The sequence below is a fragment of the Aethalodelphis obliquidens genome, unplaced genomic scaffold, assembly GCF_003676395.1.
Source record: "Aethalodelphis obliquidens isolate GAN/ISIS:26980383/991018 unplaced genomic scaffold, ASM367639v1 scaffold2, whole genome shotgun sequence".
Taxonomy (NCBI): Eukaryota; Metazoa; Chordata; class Mammalia; order Artiodactyla; family Delphinidae; genus Aethalodelphis; species Aethalodelphis obliquidens.
This window is the reverse complement of record NW_020837946.1, coordinates 62,813,086-62,839,266: the sequence shown is the minus strand read 5'-3', so window position 1 is coordinate 62,839,266 and position 26,181 is coordinate 62,813,086. Positions and strand designations below refer to the sequence as shown.

The following is a 26,181-nucleotide window of genomic DNA, read 5'->3' as shown; positions in this document are numbered from 1 at the left end:
CCCTGTTGTGGCCGCTCCCGTTGCGGAGCAACAGGCTCCAGACGGGCAGGCTCAGTGGCCATGGCTCACGGGCCCAGCTGCTCCGTGGCATGTGGGATCCTCCCGGACCGGGGCAAAAACCTGCGTCCCCTACATCCGCAGGCGGACTCTTAACCACTGCGCCACGGGGGAAGCCCAGTTGGAAGATTTTTAATCACAGTTTCAATTTCAGTGCTTGTGATTGGTCTGTTCATATTTTCTATTTCTTCCTGATTCAGTCTTGGCAGGTTGTGCATTTCTAAGAATTTGTCCATTTCTTCCAGGTTGTCCATTTTATTGGCATAGAGTTGCTTGTAGTAATCTCTCATGATCTTTTGTATTTCTTCAGTGTCAGTTGTTACTTCTCCTTTTTCATTTCTAATTCTATTGATTTGAGTCTTCTCCCTTTCTTTCTTGATGAGTCTGGCTAATGGTTTATCAATTTTGTTTATCTTCTCAAAGAACCAGCTTTTACTTTTATTGATCTTTGCTATCGTTTCCTTCATTTCTTTTTCATTTATTTCTGATCTGATTTTTATGATTTCTTTCCTTCTGCTAACTTTGGGGTTTTTTTGTTCTTCTTTCTCTAATTGCTTTAGGTGCAAGATTAGGTTGTTTATTCGAGATGTTTCCTGTTTCTTAAGGTAGGATTGTATTGCTATAAACTTCCCTCTTAGAACTGCTTTTGCTGAATCCCATAGGTTTTGGGTCGTCGTGTCTCCATTGTCATTTGTTTCTAGGTATTTTTTAATTTCCTCTTTGATTTCTTCAGTGATCACTTCGTTATTAAGTAGTGTATTGTTTAGCCTCCATGTGTTTGTATTTTTTACAGATCTTTTCCTGTAATTGATATCTAGTCTCATAGCATTGTGGTCGGAAAAGATACTTGATACAATTTCAATTTTCTTAAATTTACCAAGGCTTGATTTGTGACCCAAGATATGATCTATCCTGGAGAATGTTCCATGAGCACTTGAGAGAAATGTGTATTCTGTTGTTTTTGTATGGAATGTCCTATAAATGTCAATTAAGTCCATCTTGTTTAATGTATCATTTAAAGCTTGTGTTTCCTTATTTATTTTCATTTTGGATGATCTGTCCATTGGTGAAAGTGGGGTGTTAAAGTCCCCTACTATGAATGTGTTACTGTCGATTTCCCCTTTTATGGCTGTTAGTATTTGCCTTATGTATTGAGGTGCTCCTATGTTGGGTGCATAAATATTTACCATTGTTATATCTTCTTCTTGGATCGATCCCTTGATCATTATGTAGTGTCCTTCTTTGTCTCTTGTAATAGTCTTTATTTTAAAGTCTATTTTGTCTGATATGAGAATTGCTACTCCAGCTTTCTTTTTGTTTCCATTTGCATGGAATATCTTTTTCCATCCCCTTACTTTCAGTCTGTATGTGTCTCTAGGTCTGAAGTGGGTCTCTTGTAGACAGCATATATATGGGTCTTTTTTTTTACCCATTCAGCCAATCTGTGTCTTTTGGTGGGAGCATTTAGTCCATTTACATGTAAGGTAATTATCGATATGTATGTTCCTATTCCCATTTTCTTAATTGTTTTGGGTTCGTTATTTTAGGTCTTTTCCTTCTGTTGTGTTTCTTGCCTAGAGAAGTTCCTGTAGCATTTGTTGTAAAGCTGGTTTGGTGGTGCTGAACTCTTTCAGCTTTTGCTTGTCTGTAAAGGTTTTAATTTCTCCATCAAATCTGAATGAGATCCTTGCTGGGTAGAGTAATCTTGGTGGCAGGTTTTTCTCCTTCATCACTTTAAATATGTCCTGACAGTCCCTTCTGGCTTACAGAGTTTCTGCTGAAAGATCAGCTGTTCACCTTATGGGGATTCCCTTGTGTGTCATTTGTTGTTTTTCCCTTGCTGCTTTTAATATGTTTTCTTTGTATTTAATTTTTGACAGTTTGATTAATATGTGTCTTGGCGTATTTCTCCTTGGATTTATCCTGTATGAGACTCTCTGTTCTTCCTGAACTTAATTAACTATTTCCTTTCCCATATTAGGGAAGTTTTCAACTCTAATCTCTTCAAATATTTTCTCAGTCCCTTTCTTTTTCTCTTCTTCTTCTGGAACCCCTATAATTTGAATGTTGGTGCATTTATTGTTGTCCCAGAGGTCTCTGAGACTGTCCTCAGTTCTTTTCATTCTTTTTTCTTTATTCTGCTCTGCAGTAGTTATTTCCACTATTTTATATTCCAGGTCACTTATCCGTTCTTCTGCCTCAGTTATTCTGCTATTGATCCCATCTAGAGTATTTTTAATTTCATTTATTGTGTTGTTCATTGTTGTTTGTTTCATCTTTAGTTCTTCTAGGTCCTTGTTAAATGTTTCTTGCATTTTGTCTATTCTATTTCCAAGATTTTAGATCATCTTTACTATCATTATTCTGAATTCTTTTTCAGGTAGACTAACTATTTCCTCTTCATTTCTTAGGTCTAGTGGGTTTTTATCTTGATCCTTCATCTGCTGTGTGTTTTTCTGTCTTCTCATTTTGCTTGTCTTACTGTGTTTGGCGTCTCCTTTTTGCAGGCTGCAGGTTTGTAGTTCCCGTTGTTTTTGGTGTCTGTCCCCAGTGGCTAAGGTTGGTTCAGTGGTTGTGTAGGCTTCCTGGTGGAGGGGACTAGTGCCTGTGTTCTGGTGGATCAGGCTTGATCTTGTCTTTCTGGTGGGCAGGTTCACGTCTGGTGTTGTATTTTGGGGTGTCTGTGGACTTATTATGATTTTAGGCAGCCTCTCTGCTAATGGGTGGGGTTGTGTTCCTGTCTTGCTAGTTGTTTGGCATAGAGTGTCCAGCACTGTAGCTTGCTGGTCGTTGAGTGAAGCTGGGTGCTGGTGTTGAGATGGAGATCTCTGGGAGATTTTCTCCATTTGATATTATGTGGAGCTGGGAGGTCTCTGTGGACCAGTGTCCTGAAGTTGGCTTTCCCACCTCAGCGGCACAGCACTGACTCCTGGCTGTAGCACCAAGAGCCTGTCATCCACACGGCTCAGAATAAAAGGGAGAAAAAGTAGAAAGAAAGAATTAGTAGAAGTAGGAAGAAAGAAAGAAAGAAAGAAAGAAAGAAAGAAAGAAAGGAAGGAAGAAAGAAAGGAGGGAGGGAGGGAGTAAGGAAGGAAAAAAGAAAGAAAGAAAGAAGATAAAGTAAAATAAAATAAAGTAAGATAAAATATAATAAAGTTATTAAAATAATTATTAAGAAAAAAAAGAAAAAAACAAAAACAAAAAAAGGACGAATAGAACCCTAGGAGAAATGGTGGAAGCAAAGCTATACAGACAAAATCTCACACAGAAGCATACACATACACTCTCTCAAAAAGAGGGAGAGGGGAAAAAATCATAAATCTTGCTTTCAAAGTCCACCTCCTCAATTTGGGATGATTCGTTGTCTAAAGGAGGGAAGGAAGGAAAGAAAGAAAGAAAGAAGATAAAGTAAAATAAAATAAAGTTATTGAAATAAAAAATAATTATTAAGAAAAAAAATTTAAAAAAAGAAAAAAAATGGACGCATAGAACCCTAGGACAAATGGTGGAAGCAAAGCTATACAGACAAAATCTCACACAGAAGCATACACATACACACTCTCAAAAAGAGGAAAAGGGGAAAAAATCATAAATCTTGCTCTTAAAGTCCACCTCCTCAATTTGGGAATGATTCCTTGTCGATTCAGGTATTCCACAGGTGCAGGGTACATCAAGTTGATTGTGGAGCTTTAATCCGCTGCTCCTGAGGCTGCTGGGAGAGATTTCCCTTTCTCTTCTTTGTTCTCACAGCTCACAGGGGCTCAGCTTTGGATTTGGCCCCACCTCTGTGTGTAGGTCGTAGGAGGGCGTCTGTTCTTCGCTCAGACAGGACGGGGTTAAAGGAGCCGCTGATTCGCGGGCTCTGGCTCACTCAGGCCGGGGGGGGAGGGAGGGGCACGGAGTGCGGGGCGGGCCTGCGGCGGCAGAGGCCGGCAGGACGTCGCGCCGGCGTGACGTCGCGCCGGCGTGACGTTGCGCCGGCGTGACGTTGCACCAGCCTGAGGCGCACCGTGCGTTCTCCCGGGGAAGTTGTACTTGGATCCCGGGACCCTGGCAGTGGCGGGCTGCACTGGCTCCCCGGAAGGGGAGGTGTGGATAGTGGCCTGTGCTCGCACACAGGCTTCTTGGTGGCGGCAGCAGCAGCCTTAGCGTCTCACGCCCGTCTCTGGGGTCCGCGCTTTTAGCCGCAGCTCGCGCCCGTCTCTGGAGCTCCTTTAAGCAGCACTCTTAATCCCCTCTCCTCGCGCACCTGGAAGCAAAGAGGGAAGAAAAAGTCTCTTGCCTCTTCGGCAGATCCAGACTTTTCCCGGACTCCCTCCCGGCTAGCCGTGGCGCACCTGCAGGCTGTGTTCACGCTGCCAACCCCAGTCCTCTCCCTGCAATCCGACCTCTGAAGCCCGAGCCTCAGCTCCCAGCCCCACCCGCCCCAGCAGGTGAGCAGACAAGCCTCTCGGGCTGGTGAGTGCCCGTCGGCGCCGATCCTCTGTGCGGGAATCTCTCCGCTTTGCCCTCCGCACCCCCTGTTGCTGTGCTCTCCTCCGCAGCTCCGAAGCTCCCCACCTCCACCACCCGCAGTCTCCACCTGCGAAGGGGCTTCTAGTGTGTGGAAACTTTTCCTCCTTCACAGCTCCCTCCCACTGGTGCAGTACCCATCCCTATCCTTTTGTCTCTGTTTATTCTTTTTTCTTTTGCCCTACCCAGGTACGTGGGGAGTTTCTTGCCTTTTGGGAGGTCTGAGGTCTGCCAGCGTTCAGTAGGTGTTCTGTAGGAGTTGTTCCACGTGTAGATGTATTTCTGGTGTATCTGTGGGAAGGAAGGTGATCTCCAAGTCTTACTCTTTCACCATCTCCCCCTCCTCTCGTAATTGCCTCTCTTTAGGCTGGTTTTCAACTGTACTTAAGAGAAAGCCAGCAGAAATACAGGGGTTCAAGAATAAAGCCAGGTTCAAAACAAGAGCCCATCAATTCAAAGAGAGCAGGACCCTCTCCCTTTCTTGACACCAAAGCCCAACTTTTTTCTAGAATCAGATTAAGTTAACGATGTAAGGGAATGCCACACTTCTCTCTCATCATTGTCCTTTTTATTTCTGCTTAGCCTCTGAGCCATTTTGTAGGACCTGCAAGAACAGGGTAAAAGTGAAACTGAATTCTGAGGAAGAGGCTGTCCCTGACAGCATTCCCTTTCCTGTGGGAAGCCATTCAGGATTGTTCTAGAGCTGATGGATGAGAAAAATGTGCATTCTTTCCCCCACTTCTCCCCATCTCTGTGTATTTCTGAATGTTTAGAGATCCTTTTGGATACATACTCATAATAACATTAGAAAAATTAATATTTATTAAGAAATTCTTGGTGCCCAGCACAAGCTGAGCACGACAAATGCATCATCATATTTAATGTTCTACGTGCTGCTTCCAAGCAAGAATGGAATGCTGGAAAGGAAAGTCCTAAGGAACCCTCTGGTTAAAGACGGGTTAGGAGAGGGTTTAATGAGTCTAGCTATTGCAAGTGCTAGAAAGCCACGTACGCTGACATCAGAGCTGAGCACACCTCAAACCTGTGGGACTGAATTTAAATACTTCAGCAGTTTAAAGTTTTCAAAAGTGGTGAAATGAGAACAGACTTGTAGTGGAGACTGGTTAAAAATTCTAACCAAGACCTGATGGGAAGTCCATTCATTCATTCATTCATTCAAGAAATACATGCTGAGCACCAATAACATGGCAGGCACTGTTCTAGGCCTCGGGATATAGCAATGAGCAACACAAAATCTTTACCCTTATGGAGCTTACACTCTAGGGGTATTCACAGAAGCACAGTAAAAAATTATGTGATGTAAGATAGTGATAAATGCTAGGGCATAAATAAAGCTGTAGGGAGATAGTGACAAGAATGCTCTTTTCGATAGGGTAGCCTCTGAGGTGGTGATGTTTGAACAAGACTTGTTGGGGTTGACGTGAAGAAGAATGCCATGGGGTTATGTAGCAGAAGGAATACACGGCAGAGGCCACAGCAAGTGCAAAGGCCCTAAAGCAGGATGACATTTGGCCACTAAGCAAGAGTACCATGAACAAGGGGATGACTAGTAGGAGGGGAAATCAGAGAGGGAGCCAGGGCTCGGGTTGTGCAGATCAATAAAAATCATTTCAGTCTTTGAGGCCCTGTTGGGTTTGGGTGATTACCACATTTTTAAAATTAATTTTAATTTTTTAAAATTAAAAAAATTTAATTTTTAAAAATTAAATTTAATTATTAATTTAATTAAAATTTTTAATTTTTTAAAATTAATTACAATTTTTTTAATTTAATTTTTAATTATCATAAACCCCCTTGAGGTAAGTCTGATTAATTCATTTTAATGTTGCCCAAAGCCACCCTACTGAGCCGTAGCATTCTCTTGGGATTCTAGAGCATCCAAGTTCATTGAGGGTGGCAGTCTCTCCCAGCTTGCTGCTGACCAGGACTTTCTCTCTCCATCAATCACCACATATTCCTAGAGCAGAAAAATCTTTTTTAAAACACTATGAGATATTTCTTTACCATCTTCATTATTTAAAAATATTTGCCCTAACCTTTTCTTATATTTGGCCAAGGCCTAATGCCAAATGGGTATTTTCTGCACCTAGGCCTTAACATGCATCCTACAATGGTTTTCTTTCTTTTAAAAGGTGCTAAAAATAACTTGGAGCACAGCTGTACTAAAGAGGAAAAATGAAGAGAATCTTAGCGATAGGTCCATAGCCCATGATCTCTGGGTTCCATTCATAAAAGAGGTCTTTCCTTTTTTGGTCTATAACACTGAGCCTAATCTGTGTAAAAACATCCAAGGATTAAGTTAATTACTGGAGAGTCCTGGGATTGTTCCCCAAATGAAATGGAGTCACAAATAATTCTAATGATGTTTTATAATAAAAGTAGAATTAAAAGACTGAAAAATATGCAACAAAGACTCTCTGGTCCATATAAAGATGAAAAAAGTAGTGTAAATTGAACTTAATATCCTACATTTTTATTATTTTCATTGAAAAGTGAAATGAATAAAAATGTGTCTTCATTTTAGCTATAGATGGGCTTAAATCAGGACATGGAAAAATCAGCTTAAGCTAAGAGTGACTCAATCCATCCAAAGAACCAAGTTTTCTTTGGGAGGATATGCCCAGATTCCCTACTGAGTCTTGTCCTGCATGGAAGGTAATGGGAATTCATTTTCTAAATCTCGTGCTGGCCCATTAGAAAGTTACTGTTTGGTTAATTCCATCATAATGTATTATTGTATTGCCAGCTATTATAATCTAGAGCTAGTCTGATGGTGCTTGTGTCTCAGGATAAGTAGGAAAGTAGCTGGATTAGTTTGCTAGGACTGCCATAACAAGGTACTACAGACTGGGTTACTTAACTTACACAGTCTCTTACTGTAGCTTAAACTACAAAAACATATTTTCTCACATTCCTGGAGGCTGGAAGTCTGAGATCAATGTGTTTGGTCAGGTTGGTTCCTTCCGAGAGCTGTGAGGGAGAATCTATTCCGTGTCTCTCTCCTAGTTTCTGGTGGTCTGCTGACGATTACCTTCGGCATCCCTTAACTTATAATACATTATCCCAATCTCTGCCCCTTCATCTTCACACAGCATTCTCCGTGTGTGTGTGTGTGTGTGTGTGTGTGTGTGACTGTGCCCAAATTTCTCCCTTTCATAAGGACACATCCATACTGAGTTCTAGCCAATCCTAGTGACTGCATCTGAACTTGATTATTTGCAAAGACCCTATTTCCAAATAAGGCCCCATTCACAGACAGCAGGGTTAGGACTTAAGCACCTTTGTGGGGGAATATAGTTCAGCCCATAACACTAGTGTACAAGAAGGTTAAATAAAAACTTCTCTCCTTTTGTAGGATTCTCTTGGATATCCTTAAAGATTATACCGAGGACAGGAGAATCCTTATAGTAGACAAATCATCTCTTTATTCATTGCATTATCAGCCTGAGTCCTCCTTCATATATTTGTGTGTCTCTCTGGGTGTGTGTGTGTGTGGTTTTGCTTGATTTCCAGCCGTTGTATGCTATCTAACAACTATCCCTTTGCTAACAGGGCAAATTTGGAGATCAGTTATGCCAAAGGACTTCAGAAACTGGCAACCAAACTCAGCAAAACATTACAGAGCACAAAGAAAAAGTAAGTATATGGAAGAGATAAGGCAAAATCACTCCTAAAAGTAATAAAAAGCGACATATGTTCAATTCCAGCTTCCTCATATAAATGTGGTAAGTCCAGAGAGTCAAGCATGGCTTCCAGTTCTTGGGCTCTTACTGTGTGCCAGACACTGTGTTAAATGCTTTCATAGATACTCTACATTTAATCCTCACAACCATCTCTGAGAAGTCTTTTTATGATCCCTATTTACAAACAAGGACTTGAGGCTTGGAGAGTTTAAGAACCTTGCCTGGTCACACAGATAATGAATTTCAGAGCTGGGTTCATCCTGTGTCTTTGTGACTCCTAAGCTCATATTCATAAAAGGCCTTGGTGAGGATATTAACTTGGGAAGCAGTGTGGTTAAGTCGGAAGCTCTTGAAATCAGGAAGTGTGAATCCTGCTTTATCTCAAATTTATGACCTTCAGCAAGCAACCTGGCCTCCCTTGATTTCCTCCTCTGTTATGTGGAGTAACAAGATGTGCTCCATTGTGTGTGTGTGTGTGTGTGTGTGTGTGTGTGTGTGTGTGTATCGGGGGGTGCATATTAAACAAGGTAATATATGTAAAAATATTGGCACATCAGATGCTGAAAAAATGTTGGTTCATATTTTTTTCAATTCAGTTGAGAATGAAGTCAATTACCTCTCTTCAGGGAGAGAAAAAAGGTATTAGTATTCTAAAAATGGTCCATTAGTGATAATTCCTTACAAAGATTTTTGACTAATGCTTGCAGATGCCACCCAATGGCCGTGCCATTGCAAAGACCCCTTCTGATGGTAAAAGAAAGAGGGAAAGAAAAAAGGAAGGCTTCTGGAGCCCACATTCCTACTCCCTAGGCATTATCCATAACAGCAAATAATGGCTTTGAAATTGCTCTGACTTTGAGCTTGATTTTTAGGATGGTATTTTAGAAGCCTGCAAAGGAACCAGTAGAGCACAGTGGTTGAGTATAAATAGACTTTATTTAGACTACCCATGTTTAAATTCTGGCTCTACCTCTTAGCAAGTAGGTAAATTAGGACAATTTATTTTACCTCTCATTGTGTATTTAAAATGGAAATAAAACACATTTCATATAACTCCTGTGAGTAGTAAATGAAATAACACAAGAAATGTGTTTAACACCTGGCTGGAGCCAAAGCTCCCTAAGTGTTCCTTATGATTTTAGTTTTGATTACCTTCTAAAGGATGAGAGGTGTAGGTGTAGGGGTGTGTGTCTTATTGTGTGGCAATCCTAGAATCCAGCATGGTGCTCCCAAGGAGTTGGCATGAACAGAATGCTTGGCTAACCAGGGTTAGTGCAACAATATTTAATAATAAGCATTAACTGAACTTTTATCTATACCAAAATCTGTTAGGTACTTGTATAATAACTCAAATTGTTTCTCTTCTAAAAGACCAGTTAAGTGAGGATCAGTGAAATCAAGTGATTCTTCCAAGGTCATGCAGGAAACAAAGGGGAGCTTGTGGATTCAGACACAGAACCTCTGAGGCCAACGCCTTCTCCTTCCTGCTCTGCCGCCCAACTCCCAGGGGCAAATGTCAGATTCTCTTCCCGAAAGTGTGTTTGGGCTTCTTTTTTTTTTAAAAAACCAACTCTATTGAGATTTAGTTTACATGCAATAAGACGCACCCGTTTTGAATATATGGTTTGATTGATTTTAACATATGTATACACCATATATCCACCACCAAAATCAAAATATACGTATTTTCATCACCAAAAGACTCCTCATACCTGTCTACAATCCTTCCCCCAACACAGTCCCAAGGAAACACTGATCTGCTTTTTTTCAATCTAGATTGTTTTGTCTTTTCTGGACTTTCCTATAATTGGAAGCATACAGTGTGTACTCTCTTGTACCTGGTTTTGTGCCGGGCTTTGGATACACAGAAAATCTGACATCCTTTGATGTAGTTCTCCCATTCTCTGGCTGCCAGGTGCAGCCTAAGTCATATGGAGGCAAACCTCTGCACCGTCTTGCTCTCAGTATGGGCACCGATCTGTCCCTTCCCTTCCATCAAAGTCTACACTGGCTCTGTCCCTGAGGTTTATTGATACAATGGGCTTCCTGTTTGAAGGCCAACTATATGTAGGAGGAAAATAGCGTCATATTTCCTAATTCTCCTTTTGTGCTGCTAGGGTCAGGACAGAGTTACCCTTTTGTTAAACTGAGATATACTCACAAGACAGTAGAACCTCTGAGTGTTTGTCCTAAAGGCCAGCAGGGAACAGGACCTAGACCCCAACCCCAAGAGCAGCACACAGGACATGACCAGGGCTCTGGAGTTCTCCATAACTTAACTTTTCTGAGCCTCCGTTTATTCATCTGTGAAATGAAGAGCCTGAAAAGATTGTCTTTAAGGGTAGCATGCTCTCTCCTGCCTGTTCTAAGTGGCTTCTCACCCTTGGCTACTTTATTTCCCTGATTTTCTACAGACATGAAATGAAAAGTGGAAATCAGGATGAAAAATGATTGGGAAAAAAACGCAGTTTATGTAATGACAATAGTGCAAATAAATGTGTTGGCAGAATTTAATCCCATGGAGAAATTGAAATAGGATTAGGGATATGAGTGCAGTTGCCGAATGCAATGGCTCAGACATGATGCTTTATTTCTCAGACTCCTGGGAAAATGACACCCACACTTGTGCTCCCTTGTTTTTGCCTCCAGCTGTGTTGTCAGTGCCTGGGCCTGGGTCTCGGAGGGCATGAAGTCGGCAGCGGACCTGCATCAGTGAGTACCCACACGCTGGCCTTGCTCCAGCCCTAAAGGGAGTCATAAATATTTAAAGTGGATATGCTACAAATACTCCACTGCAAACTTGCACTGAGTAGATAATGCCTAACACACCATTTTATTTCCCCAGAAAATAATTCGGAAAGTAGATATAAATCCTAATACTAGGCTTGTGTGTCTTTCATGTTATATTTCCAGAAAACTTGGCAAAGCAATTGAGTTGGAAGCAGTAAAACCAACTCATCAAGTCCTGAGTGCACATGAAAAGAAGAGAAAATCAGTGAGTCAAAATCTTTCTTTTCTCCCTGTTAAAGCAAGATTTCTGTCTTTGGCTCAAGAAATAAAAGGTGATCTAAAGGTGCTCCTACGTTTCAGGAATTTATCATAAAAATAAACACAAACCCAAAGATTTATGTACGAGGATGTTTGTTAAAGCATTGTTTATAGTAGTGAATAAATGGAAACTTCTTCATCATCCAAAAATAAATTACAATGAATTCAAGCAACGGAATACTATGCAACCATTAAAAATCTTATTGCAGCAGAATTTAATGACATGGGGATGTAGTGCTAAATTAAAAAACAAGCTGAGAAAATCTAACAATATAACTGCAGTTTTGTAAAATAAATGTGTGAATATATGCATAGAAAAAAACCTGGAAGCACCTCCCCAGAATGTTGATAAGAATTATCTCTAGATAGTGGAATTAGAGGTTATTTTTATTTCATTTGTTTGTACTTTTTTGTATTTACATTGTTACACCATTTGTAAATAGAATTATAAACGCAATTTTTAAAAGGAAATGCTTCTCTATACTTATAACCTTGGAATTAGGTAAAAGAAATACTAGGTATAATCATCAAATAGCCTTAAAATTGAAGAAAAATAACTAAACAATTCTTTCAGGGCACCTGGTCCTCTTGTATGGCGTATTCTCTGGTCTGTCTGTGTACTTTTCCTTCCAGAACAATTTCATTTGTGTTCCGTTTTCTTTTTATTTGCGTGTAATACAGTCAGTAAGCACTTTAAAATATATTTTCAGGCAACATGAAGAGGTATTTAATAAACACTGCTTAGCTCTGATAGGGATGGGGTCATGGTCATTATCTGTGTCAATGACAGGTACAGGTGAGAAGTTCAGAGCAGTAATAGGAGGTATTTGAGAAGGGCAGGGGCAGTGGCTAAGGGGAGTTTCAAGTGATCACAGCCAGATAAAGCAGGTCTTAAGGGTGGTAAGTCCATAGGATGAGGGGATTTGTGAAAGCCCTGATGGAAGAGAAATGATACCAAAAAAAATTTATTCAAACGTATGAAACTGAGTCAGGAAATGGAATAGATGTTTAGTGGGCATCCATGTATTTTTACCAGAATGGATGTTCTCCTTAGGGCTAGGGTGATGGGGGAAGTTTACAGGAATTACTAGAAAGTAATATAATCTTCTGCCTTTGCAAACCAACTTAATAAAAGCCAAACACTAGTCTATACTTCATTAATAACAAAATATTTTCATACCACATAATAATATGATAATCACTAGAATTTCCTTAGTACTTACTAAATTAGGCACAGTGCTATGATCACAGTGCTTTAGATAATTAATGTCATGGTCGCCTCAGAATGCTGGTCCAGCTTATAATCTTCTTTTTAGCATCTGCCCCTCTCTGTTGCACCCCTATCACCCTGCCACATTTTCTCACAAAAAAGTCGAATTTTTTAAAGTGAACTTGTTCCATATTTCGGCAACATAGAGTCAAAAGTGACATAGTGCATAAAATTATTTTAATTGTATTTGTTGTGCTAAACCACATATTCCAAATTTAATGAACTGAAAAAAAAAAAGGACAGTGTTGCTAGATCTCAGAGTGGTTGAGTAATGGCTGATCTGTGGGTTTTGAAGAAAGGTCTATGGTTCAGGAGAAAAGGTTCTGCACTAACTTAAGTCTGATCTCCTCAGGAGGTTGCCTAGTTCCATTTTCATCATTTACTGCCCCATTGGCTATTTTAAAGTAGGAGAAAAAGTTAATTATGATTAATAATTCAATCTTTTTGAAATTACAGCAATATTCACTTTAGAGGCAATAAGACAGTAAAATTAGCACTGCTAGGACTTCTACTGAATCTCACGGTATTAAAATTTGGGTCACATGGAATAATGCTGAAGAGGAAGTAATGGGACTGGAAGTGATACCAAACTATGCAAGATACTCCTCCACACAGATTGTACCCATTTATATTGTTTCTACAGAGTTATATATTAAAAATAATTATCTTACCAAATGCATTTAGGGTAAATCTTGTGAAGAGATTCTTGACCTGAGGAAAAGAGACTTGACTACTTTTCTCAGGAAATATGTCCTCTATAGGATTTTAAAATTCCACTTAATTGTGCTACTAATTGTACCAGAATTAATAAGCCAGCACTGTGACTCAGCAAGAAGACAGCAAAAAAAATTTTTTTTTCTTTTTTTCCCTTCGATAGCTTGATAATGAAGTTGAAAAGACAGCAAATCTTGTCATTAGCAACTGGAATCATCAAATTAAGGCAAGTATACACAAATATCATTTGTGTAAACCCAATTTTCAGGATTGAAGCTTTTGGCTTTTGTACAAATGTGATCGTGTGTTTTAGTGTCAGTATTTCTAAGTGCTAACTGAAAAGCAAAATGTTTTCTCGTCTGAGTTATTATATAGATATATCTTTCAACTAAATCAATAGAGGAGCAGAACTCTAAATATGACTTTTATTTATAACTAACATGTGGTGTTTATTGTATGTCAAGTGCTATATATTTATGTGTTGAATCATCACAAAAACCAACCAATGTGGTATATGACCTTGTGTTGTCCCATTTTATAGATGAGTGGGGAAGCAGAGACACAGAGGTTAATAATTGCTTAATGTTACAAAGCTGGTTAATGGTTGAACCAAGAATTATTCCAAGTCACTGGGCTCCAAGGTCACTGCCCTTAAGCATTACCTACACTGACTGCCTCTCTGTATAATTTGAAACTTAGGGCAAGATATGAATACTGAGTTTTGGTTTTATCTTTTATAAGAGCATTTGTGATCTCTGTCTCACCAGTGAGAGGAGCACAGTGACGGGTGGGTAAAGATGTGTAAAGGGGGATCCCTGTATTGGTTTCACAAGTATGTACGGCCCATTCCTTGTGCACCACACTGTACTAAGACATGGTTCTTGTTTCCATGTAATTTAAAATTTAGTTGGCTAGATAACATGTGTGCAGGAAAGAGTGAGTGACTTCTAAGGAGAGGAATTATGATCTGGTGTGAAAATTTAGAGCATATCATTACAGGGTCTTAAGCAGAGATAATCACAGGTGGTGCCTATATATATATATGATTATTCTAGAACAATCCAGTTTAGGAGGAATTCATTTCGAGTAGGAAGGACTAGAAGCCAGTGGAGAGGGAATCTGCTCGGAAAACCCAGTGATTCCCTTTGAGGGGACTTGTGCTACCAAAGTTGAAATTCTCTCTTTCATCTCCAAAGGGTTGGTGCCCAAAGAGAACTTTCTTTCCCAAGTAGATGGCCATGAGTGCAAAAAAAGCGGAGACACCCTCAGAAACAGGCGGCCGCATCTCAGCCCTCAGTGTTGCCTCTGAAGCTCCTGCTGGAACCAAGGACCCCATAAGACAAGGACATTAATCAGAAATGTTTGAGATAAATGAATTTCTATACCCATAATAACAGTCCTGGTAAAGGGATGCTCACAAGAATCACTTTTATAGTGAATATTTAAAGGTCCCATAAACAAGGGTCCAGTCGTTTGTTTTCAGTTTTGCTCTTGATTTTATGAGGTTTCTTAAATAGAATTTGTTTTTAAAAATACATTCTGTAAATATTCAGCTTTCACAGGAAATGCAATACAATGGACCAAAAGAGAAACTGCTCAGTAACTGCTGCTGCTTTCAGGAACAAAAAAAAAATCTTTTTTTATTTCCCAGTTTCCATCAAGTAATTTTTCTAAATAGAACGATTTTATTTTTTATGAAGATTGACAGAGAAATTAGAGAACATAAAATGCTTGCACTGTAATAGCTTTCTCTCCAGTTACAATTCAAGGTATTCAGCATGTCAGTAATGCGGTGTAGTCTGTTTTGGAGACTCGAATGAAGAGCCTTAAAGAACCAAATGCTCCTGGCTCCTACTCTCATTTATCAGCAGGCATGTGACTGACAGAAGGTGGAGAGGAGGGTCTCTGAGCTTCTTGTTCCTTGAAATCCATTTTGTAGAGGTTTCATATGTTTAGAGACCTTCAGAAGGCTTTGCCTCTGACTTCCTAGGGAAAGAAAGACCTGGACTTTTCCCTTCATTGTCTGGTTTTACAGTCATTGCAACTTGAGGTGAAAAACCATACCATCTTCCAATCAACCCAGTTCCTGAATAGGCTAAATCCAACTCAAACCAACTTCTGTTGGTTTTATCTCTGGAGCATCCTGTTCTGCCAAGCTGGGACTGTATAGGGAATGACGGATCACCCACATCATAACCCAGGCCAAGGCTGGAGGCATCAACAGAGTAAGGGACTTTGAATGCTGCTTCCTTCCTGACCCCTCCCTCCGCCTGCCCATCACAAATGCAGGGTAGTTCACGAGATGCCAGGCAGATGCCCAGCTCTCAAGCCCAGGCATCAGGGAGCAAAATTGTTCTTTTGCTCTAAGTTTTAAGAGAGCATCTTAAAATGACCTCAATTGTGGCCAGGCAGATTTAAAAGAATGATGCCAGCAGTCTTCCATGTTTGTTGTGATTTTTTTGGCGGGGGTACGGGGGGTGGTAAAGCCATTGCCTTCCATTATGCTAGCTAGAACAATGTTTTGGAAACTCGCAAGCCTTCGGTGATTTAACAAAATGTATAACCCTCTTGAATGAACTCAGTGTAATGAAAAAAATACACAGTGGTTCTCAGGGCAAAATGTTAGCCACTGTGATATTTTAGGCAGATTTTGAGGTGAGGGCAGAAATGAAGAACTAAACATACACAATCATTCAAGCTAGCACGTGAACATGACTTGTTCCAGAACAGAAGAGTTTTTCTCTTGATATCAGTTTCTGATCCTTTTTTGCTTTTTTTGTATGTTTTTGACTCTAGGCCAAGAAGAAATTGATGGTTAGTACCAAGAAGCATGAAGCGCTTTTCCATCTTGTAGAAAGCTCCAAGCAAATTACGACCGAGAAGGAGAAGCAGAAGGTAACCTCTCATGGCCGGCTGAGTGCATATGGCTTAGAGATGGATGGGCTTCCTGCCCTTAGCTATGAACACAGGAGAAGTGGCTGATTCCCCCTCTGTGCGGGGTCTCTGCAGGGCTGTAGTGTGGCAGAATATGAGAAGGATCCTAAGTTATTCCTGGTCTCCATATATATATATTTTTTAAAGATCTTTTCCAAAACGATATTTATTTATTTTGGCTGCTCTGGGTCTTAGTTGTGGCACGCAGGATCTTCCTGGTGGCATGCGGGCTCATAGTTGCGGCATGTGGGCTTCTTAGTTGCAACATGCAGACTCTTAGTTGCGGCATGTGAACTCTTAGTTGCTGCATGCATGCGGGATCTAGTTCCCTGACCAGGGATCGAACCCGGGCCCGCTGCATTGGGAGCTCAGAGTTTTACCCACTGGACCACCAGGGAAGTCCCAGTCCTCATATATTTTCAGAAGGTATTATTGACAGATGACAAATTAAACCAGTGGTGTCCAATATATATATATTTTTAAATTATCTACTGTGTGCTGGGCACTATGCTAAGTTCTTTTTTTTTTTCTTTTTTATTAATTAATTATTTTGGGCTGTGTTGGGTCTTCGTTTCTGTGCGAGGGCTTTCTCTAATTGTGGCAAGCGGGGGCCACTCTTCATCGCGATGCGCGGGCCTCGCTATTGCGGCCTCTCTTGTTGCAGAGCACAGGCTCCAGACGCGCAGGCTCAGTAGCTGTGGTTCACAGGCCTAGTTGCTCCGCGGCATGTGGGATCTTCCCAGACCAGGGCGTGAACCCGTGTCCCCTGCATTAGCAGGCAGATTCTCAACCACTGCGCCACCAGGGAAGCCCCTCCAATATTTTTGATAAGGAGCCCGATTAAACACCTCTCAGCTCACACCCCAAATAAGTAAAAAATATATACACATAGCATAATGAATTATATAATGTACTTTACCTATCTTGTATATTATATAGAATACTTTTTATATTAAACTAATGTTATGAACATTATACAACATAAAAAAGTAGAAATATTTGAAGGATGTGGTAAAAATGAAATAATATTTTCAGTGATTAGCTAATCATGATGTCTTCATATAGTGATTAAGGGACATATACAGACAAAATATACATGTGGGGCAAGGCTCACCCTTACCCATAGTAAATATAAATTTGTATTTCTAGTATGTCTTCTTGATAATGTCAGTTTCTTGGTCAACTTCTCATCAGCTCTCACTAGATCATGCCAGTTTTTGCCTTTTCATGTGGGTGATGATGCACCTGTAATCGGGAGTGGGAGAAAGCGTCAGCTCTGGCGTTTTCCTGTGGCTTTCTTGTGCTTGCATTGTTTGTATTAACATCAATCTACAGCTTTGTAGCAGACATCTTTTTAAGGCATGTGTTGATTTTGTGTGTGTTAATCTAATTAAAGTGGATAATAAATCTGTAAATCCGTATGATCCAGACTCCTGCCGATGGGCACATGTCCCAGGATGTTGAGAGTGAAAGCATTTGTGGGACCCACATCAGCTTCTCATGTTATAAAACTCCCATTCTCCCTCCAGAACACTTCAGAATCCTCAACTGTCCACACATGGGCACCAATATCAATTCATATATTGAATAAGAGTAAGCTTGAACACTCTTTTTAGGCAAAAATGAACACAACTAATATTGGAGTATTAGATTATCTTGGACACCCCTTATGGTATGTGCCCCAGATTGGAAACCTTTGAAATAGTCAATATCTTCCCCCAGAGATGGAGTCCCCCTAAGGAAGTGCAGGCAGCACCACTGCAACCCAAAACATTCTTAAAAGAAAAAGAGAATTGTCATTGCCAAGTAACTCTGTTATTTCATCTGAGGAAACTATCAGTTGAATAACTTAGATTCATTGTTAGCAAGATATTACAAGGTTCTTGTGTCAGTCTTCACAGTTTGAAATGATCATAACAGGTACTGAATAATGAGACAGCTTCCGAAGAGGAGGCAAAACCAAAGTAAGTTAAAAACCTAAGCCCCAGGACCTCGTTGTAGGCATTTGGAGCCCTCATTAGAAGCTATTCTTTATTGATGTCAAGGAATGAAAAAGGCAAAAGCATGGGCAGCTAAGTGGTAAATTTTTGCTTCCGTCCCTCATTAGCAGCCTCCCTGGGAGGCGGAAGTTCATGATCCTCCCCTGCCCTCCTCCACCTGGTCCTGTCAACCATAGCCCTTGGCTGTCATTACAACACAGACCCCTACCATCGTCATCACTTTATCTGGTAGCTTTCTCTTTTTTAGTCCTAAAGCTCAACGCCTAAGGCGGCATTCATTTTTGCATCTCACACAGACGTGCCCATGATCTCCCACTTGAGCCGGGCTGGTTCGGTGCTGCTCAGCAATCCTTCCTGTTTTCCTGCTCAGCAATCCTTGTTCTCACCAGGAGCTTATCTACATCTCCATTCTTCTCGCTCCTCCATCCTCACCACCCACTCTCAGCAGACCATCTTGCCTCCAGCGTCACAGAGTAAATAGAAGTCAGTACAGCCACCTCCCTACTGAAGTCCTATGTGCAATGCGACAGGCCAGTTCTTCATCCTGTGCTCTGATTCCCATCCCAGCCTCCTCTCAGAGGCCCTTCCCTGGATTATTCCCTTCTCTCCTGTATCTCTAAGGGTTGCTTCCCATCAGCCTTTTCAACTTCCCTCTATCTTGGGAGAGTAGGAAGAATCAGGGAGACACCCTTTGTCTCCCTGATATTCCTATTCCTGCTCCTCTCCAGATATCATCATCTCTTTCTTTTTACAATAAGATTTATTGGAAGGGTTATCTGTGCTCTGTCTCCACTTCATCTCCCATTCACTCCTCAAACCACTGACCAAGCTTTCCCCACCAATTCGCTAGAAATGTTCTTACCATTGAATACGTGGTCCTTGTTGCTAAAGCTAATGGGTGCTTTCCAGTTCTGACTTTATTTAATTTCTTAGAAGCATTAAGCATCATTGACTTTCCCCTTCTAGAAACATTCTCTTCTTTTAACTACAACGCCATCTTACTCTTTTGGTTTTCCTTTCTGTCAATTTTTTCTTAAGCTCCTTTATGGACTTCCCTCGTTCTGCCTGAACTTTCTATGTTGTTGTGCCTGATGATTTCTCTCCTGGGCCTCATTCTGTTTTATTCGGCATCATATCTCCAGTGTCCCACACAGTACTCTCAATATCAAGTGTTCAATACATAGCACGTACTCAACAAATATACTCTCAAGGCTTTGGCTACCATGTCTCTGCTGACAATACCCAAACTTATATCTCCAGCCCAAACCAGTCTCTGAACTGCTCTCTGGCATCTCAAACTCAATATCCAAAATCAGAACCATCACTTCCCTCTACCAAAAATATTTTTTATTCCTCTGTTTTTTATATATTTGAATATCACCATCTACCATATCCTCCCAATTCTAAGTCCTAAACCAAATACTTCCTGAATTTATCTACTTATATCTATCCCCACGGCCACTACTCTCTCCCAGGCCACCATCACCACTGCTTGGGTTACTCCAACTGACAAATTGGTGTCTTGGCTTTCAGTGTTTCCTCTCCTTATCCCCCATACACAAGCCAAGCTGACTTTTCTGGAACTCGAATCTGAGCATATTATTCTCCTTTAAAAAACCTTCAAAGGTTTCCAGGTGACCTCAGGATAAAGCACAAACTCTTTTATGTGGCCCTCAAGACCCTCCCTGACTTGGCCCTTGCTTAACTTTTCAGCATTTTCACTTGCTATTATTTCTCTCAAACTGTGTGCTCCAACCTCACCAAAATATTTTTTGGTATCATGTCATGCTATTTTGCCTCACCAATTCCTACTTTCATTTTAGGTTTATTCAGACAGGGATCATTTCTGTGAGCACACACTCTGTGACACCTGAATACTTCTATCATCTTGGGATCTATCAAACAGGATAACAATGGCCTGTGTGGGTTCTTGACTAGAGAGGGAGCCTATCTAGTTCCTTTATCTATTCCCAGTGTCTAGTACATGACACGGTGTGGCAGTCAAGAAATGTTTGATGAATGAATTAATGAATCGATGTTTGTTCCAAGAGAAAGAAAAGAGGAAAGAAAAAGTATTTATCTTTGACAAATTTTAGGAAATTTTCTGAGAAGTTCCTTAAATAAGAATATAAGAGTCTCCATTCTTCTTCTGTATATGTTTGGGGTTATTTGCTGCAAATTTGCTGAGCAGAAACTTCTAGTCAATAGCTATAGAGTGTAGGCTGATGAACGTGAGTGGTGAGAAGAAGCAAGTACAGATCAGGAACCTCCAACTCAAGACTGTAATCTACCAATGATTCCTGTACTCTTATTCTGTAAATCCTTCAGGCCTTGGCATTTCTTACCAGGACAGGTAGAGATTTGTGCAATCAGTCTCCAGATTGACTCTGTTCTCATTGCTGGGCACACTCAGTAAGAATCAAAGAACAATGACTTAGCCAAGTATAGCCATGGTACACACTCAACCCTTTCTCTGTATCATTATCAGGCTAAAATTCACAAGCTCATATCTCTATAGATAAATGGCTCATTACATTTGATACACAAAACCATCCGTGTCCTGGGTAGGTCATACATCAGAGCTGAGGGACAGTTGAATGGCTAGCATATCAACTGGAATAATAAAGTGAGTGGTGTTAATATTCAGCATTTTGGACGAATGTTCTTCACTACTGAAACTTTAGTCAAAATGTCCTTAAACATAAAGAGGAGCATTCTTAAGAACCTTTATCTCTGTCCTTGAAAATCCTAAACTGCTTAAATCACAGGGCTCCTTGGTACTCCTTGGACTGTGGCTTGAGGACCATTTGCATCAGAATCATCTGAGGAGGCAGTGAAAATTCAGATTTCCTGATCCCACTACCGAGCTACTGAATCAGTATTGCTATTGGTGGAACCCTGAAAATCTGCAGTTTTCCAAGAATCTCTGGTCATTCCTAGGCATATTAAAGTCTGAGAATCATTCATGTAAATACAACTTCTTCCTTTCTCAGAGATGTGAAATTATGTGTCTGAGCATTTTGAGAATTCAATTCAAACTACCCTGGTCCAGAGAGTTTTGTATTACTTTGATTTTCACAATCAGGATGGCCAATTTTGGTGACTGGCTAGAAGGGGCTCTTTGTGAAGGAGCGTATCATTGGGGGTCAGGATAACAGGAAAGCATTTGTCAAGCTGTCCATAACTTGCAGTGAACAATGGCATGTATCTCAGGCTCTTTCTTCACTAGTAATAGTAACACTCACTAGTCTTTGAGTGCTATACTAACTGTCAAGCAGTGTGCCCTGTTCCTTACTTGTATCACCTGCTTGATTCCTCAGAGCAACACAGTGAAGTGGGAGCATCGCTGTCCCCGTCACAGAGATGAGAAAACTGTGGCTTTTGAAATTTAAGTAACTCACTCGTAGTCAGAACCAGGACTCTAATGCTGAAGTCTGATTCCAGAGTTATAATGCAGAGTTTAAATAGTGAAAGTGAAGTGAGAGGATGGTCTCCAGGCCTAATGCTAGTTTTATAAATTATCTGATTGTGCAAATCTCTACCTGTCCCGGTAAGAAATGCGGAGGCCTGAAGGATTTACGAAATAAGAGAACGGGAATCATTGGTAGATTACAGTCTTGAGTTGGAGGTTCCTGATCTGTACTTGCTTCTCTGCACCTGTCATTTGACCTCTTCCTTCATCTGATGAAAGTGGGCATATCACATGGTATTTAAGGACCTCCATTTCCTCATGTGAAAAATTGTAGGAATCCTATTGAAAGGCTCTTAGGTTTCCTTTCAGTTCTGACATCCCTGTTTTCTGAGAAAGATCTTTGATTTTGTCATCTCTAGTCACTGTTTATGACTTTAGCTGGGAGATGAGAAACCATCATTGGGATGCATATAATTCTTTCTCCAGAATTACAAAGGGCTTTCATAAATGCGTTCATAAATATGTGGCACTGATGTTTTACCTTAGCTCCTCAATAAACTGAAAAAATCAACTGAGAAGTTGTCAAAAGAAGATGAAAATTACTACCAAAAAAACATGGCCAGCTGTTCTACCAGACTGAAATGGGAGAACACACTGGAAAATTGCTTCCAGGTAAGTTATGCATTCAAGTTTTTTCTTTCTTTCTTTCTTTTTCCAAAGAGCTTTGTGTGGGAGAGAAATCACTGCTCGCATTCTATCTTCTAGGCACCCTTCAAGGGCTATGAGAAAAACACTTAACCTAGATGTCTCCATCCGTCTCATTTTTCTATCTATATCACAACAACAGGAGATAATTATGATTCTTACTGGTATGGCTGCCAGGATTCCTGGTGTAGCGGACGTCTAGCTGGCCTTCGAGATGTGTTAGGTATTGCTGTTACTAAGGACCCTTATCAGAGGCTCTTACTAGGTCTCTCCTTCCTTTTTCTCAGTGTCCTTTTCTCCTGTTAGGGACCTCCTCCACCTTCTCCTTCCACCCCAGCCTGCTTTCAGCAGTCCCAACTTTTATGTTGAAACTATGGAAATTATCTTCTTTGCTTATAAGGTCTTCGTGATGGTGACAAGATGTATATCATTTACCTTTCAAAAGAGCTTCTTTCAACTGAGCTTTAAAAATATTTAAGACTCTAGGTTTTTTAATTAGAATCCAAATCAGGTAGAGAATCTACTACAAGTCAGAATCTCCATAAAAAAAGGAAGGTTCCTTTCATCCTCTTTGTTTCCTGGTTTATTGCTACCACCATGCTGGAGGCCACTGGTATTTCTCCCCCCTCTTCCTTTGAGTTCACACAGTTCCTCTTACTCCCATAAGAGTTCTAAGTTTAAGTTCTAAGCTTATCCTCTTGCTTAGAGCTAGCTTCTGCCCCCTGAGTGCCAAACCAAGCCCTACTAGACCCACTTGAGATACTCCTGTCAAGTCATCCTTGCCTAACTGTAACCAATAAGGATTCCCTTACTTAGTATTTCGTTGGCTTGTACATACTCAGTCTATACCAACAAGTCATTGACTCACATATTACACTATGTATTCCTCATTCTCTGTTGTTTGCAAACAACAGGAGTAAAATGTGATATTCATGAAGACACATAACAAAAGTGGGCTGAACTCAATTAAAATGGAATTTTATTAGAAGTGTGGAAAGCTCAGTGTGGCCAAATAATAATAACGATAATGATAATAATAGCCACTCTATCAAAAGTGACCACAAATCAAATGTTTGGTACTGTTAGTATTTACTAGAGGAATTATTTTAGAAAGCCTTTTGCAATAAATGCAAACAGCCTTAAAAATGTTCACATTATCAACTAGTGTTCCTCATCTGAACCACGGAACACAGAAAATAATGTGAGTGACTGTTTTCTCAGTTCCCCAAGGATGGTAGTGACTAATAGCCTCTAGATGCAGAGAAGCAATGGTAACTCATTGCAGATAACAGATGCCTTAGGACATTAGGGTTTAATTCTCTCCTAGAACCTCGGTTGAAAAACCTAATTTCCTTTCCATAAATCCATCTTGAGGAAGTAGATGAAAAACAAAATACAGATTTCTGTTAAAAATACATTAAAAGTAAAAGGGAAGAAGTAATACAAATGGCCAAAATTAAGGAGATGACTAAATAAATCAATACACTCTACACAAGGCACTATTAATTAAAATGGTGTTTTGGAGACTAGTGGCATTGGAAACTGCTTATGTATAATGTTAAGTGAAAAAACAGGATACCAATTTGAATAATTTGGTTGATAACTAGGAAGATAAAATCATACATACACATACCTCAACAGACTAAAATACATCAAAATGTTAACAGTGGTCATATCTAGGTGGAAGAATTATAAATGATTTTAAAATTTATTTTCTTGTAGCCCTTTATGGCCCCAAGACAATGTCAAGGGTGCTTGTTAAAATTCAGATTCCTGAGTGCCTTCCTAGACGGGGTAAGTCAGAACTTCTGAATGATTTTAGGAAGGGGTCTAGGTGATCTCTAGACGTACTGAAGTTTGAGAGTTCGTGCTATAGAAAAAACAAGGTACTTCTTTGATCAGTTTTATGAAAACAATTTAGATGAAAATGAAGTCATTCCAATCTCCCCGGGTAGTACAAACCGGAAGGTCAGGACAGCAGGAAGTGAAAAGAATGAATGAAGAGTGTGCATCATCACGAAGCCTGGGCCCCAGACAGCCTCTCCATTTACTCTTCCTTGATAACTCTTTGATCCCACTTTCCTCTCATGTGCTATTATGAAAGCACAGGAGGATAATTTGAGGTCCTCCAGAGTATCTTGCTTCTCTGTGACCTATTTTATACAAAAAGAACAAAATAATAGAAAGCAATAATTCATTAAATGAGATACGGATTTCCACTTCCCACAGTGGAATTTGTCTCAGCCTCTCTTCACGAGCAGATATAGAAGATCATCTTAATGATTTCCCTGAAATGAAATTAAAATCTTTTAAATATTGCCATCGCCACCAAGGGACACTGGTTATTCTAGTCTCAGATTGATGCTAGTGGCTCAGCACTTGTCACAGTAAAGAAACAGCTGCCCAGCAGGGATGCAGTGTGTTCCCCAAACCTGGCTTTTGTTTTCTGTCCTGTCCTTTGCTCACGGTGCTAAACTAGAACAGCTGCTTTCTAGATCTTTTCCCATAATATAAAGACTCTTTCTTTTTGATGACTGTCCCACTTGAGGTCTAAGACACTGAGCAGAATTTATTTTACATATTTGTTAGAGGAGGCATATGATTCATGCCCTTTGATGAAGCATTACATTTACTAGGCTACTCTTCTGTGTCTTTAAACCTGTACCTGGGGGACAGAGGGCACATTTAAATGGCTGGTACTTGAGATTTTGGAGAAGGACTCAGGAGACCAAGAGCAGAAACAAAGGTATTTCGTTCCCATTGACTTACAAAAATTATGCAGCTTCTGACTAGACAAAAAAGGTAGCCATGGGGGAACAGAGCTCTAGGCTTCCCGATTCAAATGTCAGGACACTTGGTACAGAATTGAAATCTGCATGTGGTTGACACAGATGTTCACAGTTACTGCCAGCTTCTTACCACTTGCATTTAATAGCAGCATTAAAATGACTATATACTAGTAAACAAACTGTGGTAAGTACAGACAATGGAACATTATTCAGCCTTAAAAAAGAAGGAAATTCTGACACAGGCTACAATGTGCATGAATATTGAAGACTTTATGCTAAGTGAAATAAACCAGACACAAAAAGACAAATATTGTATGATTCCTCTTATAAGAGATACCTAGGGTAGTCAAATTCATGGAAGACAACAAGTAGAATGGTGGCTGCCAGGGGAGATGAGGGGAGAGAGAATGGGGAATTATTGTCAATGGGTACAGAGCTTCAGTTTTGCAAGATGAAAAAAGTTCTGGATATGAGTAGTGGTGATGGTTTCACAATGATGTGAATGGACCTAATGCCACTGAACTGTACACTTAAAACTGGTTAACAGGTAAACTTTATGTAACTATTACACAAATAAATTTCTTGAAAATTTAATGATTATATACCATAGATTAAATAACAGCAGGATGTGAACGCAGTCTACACACAAGGGTATAAAGGAACACCAGGCTGGACAGGCTAGTGGCCCCTGCAGGTGTGCTGAAAGACAGGGTGGGAGAAGCCAGTGGCCTTTGTGATGTCTCCCCACCTCCACCCCACCAAAGGCCTTGAGACACAGTCCGCCCTTCTTACTTCCACGATAATGCCACCCACCAATTTGCCCAAGAAGGCTTTCTTCTTCAGGAAAGACTATTGATGAGTACTCTTTACTGTGTGGGAAGAAGCAGGGTGGGATGGCGGGTATGAAAGGAACCAACCTAGCCTCTGGATAAAGGGGGAAAGCCCAGGCCTTGTCCTCACAGAAACGGGATGAGGCATGTTGTCTTGGACTCTTGCCACCTCTGTCGAAGCCCATGGGCTTCTGGGCACATACCCA

General features: G+C 40.4%; 1 protein-coding gene across 2 annotated transcripts in view; it reads left to right on the top strand.

Moving 5' to 3' along the window:
* The window catches only part of NOSTRIN (nitric oxide synthase trafficking), a 67,661-nt gene that overhangs the window by 19,134 nt on the left and 22,346 nt on the right, over positions 1–26,181 (top strand). For both annotated transcript variants that reach the window (XM_027129103.1, XM_027129112.1), the window contains exons 3-8: positions 8,143–8,226; positions 10,923–10,985; positions 11,187–11,268; positions 13,469–13,531; positions 16,102–16,200; positions 22,198–22,323. In XM_027129103.1, coding sequence (XP_026984904.1) covers positions 8,143–8,226; positions 10,923–10,985; positions 11,187–11,268; positions 13,469–13,531; positions 16,102–16,200; positions 22,198–22,323 — 517 coding nt within the window. The remainder of the gene's footprint in view (positions 1–8,142; positions 8,227–10,922; positions 10,986–11,186; positions 11,269–13,468; positions 13,532–16,101; positions 16,201–22,197; positions 22,324–26,181) is intronic.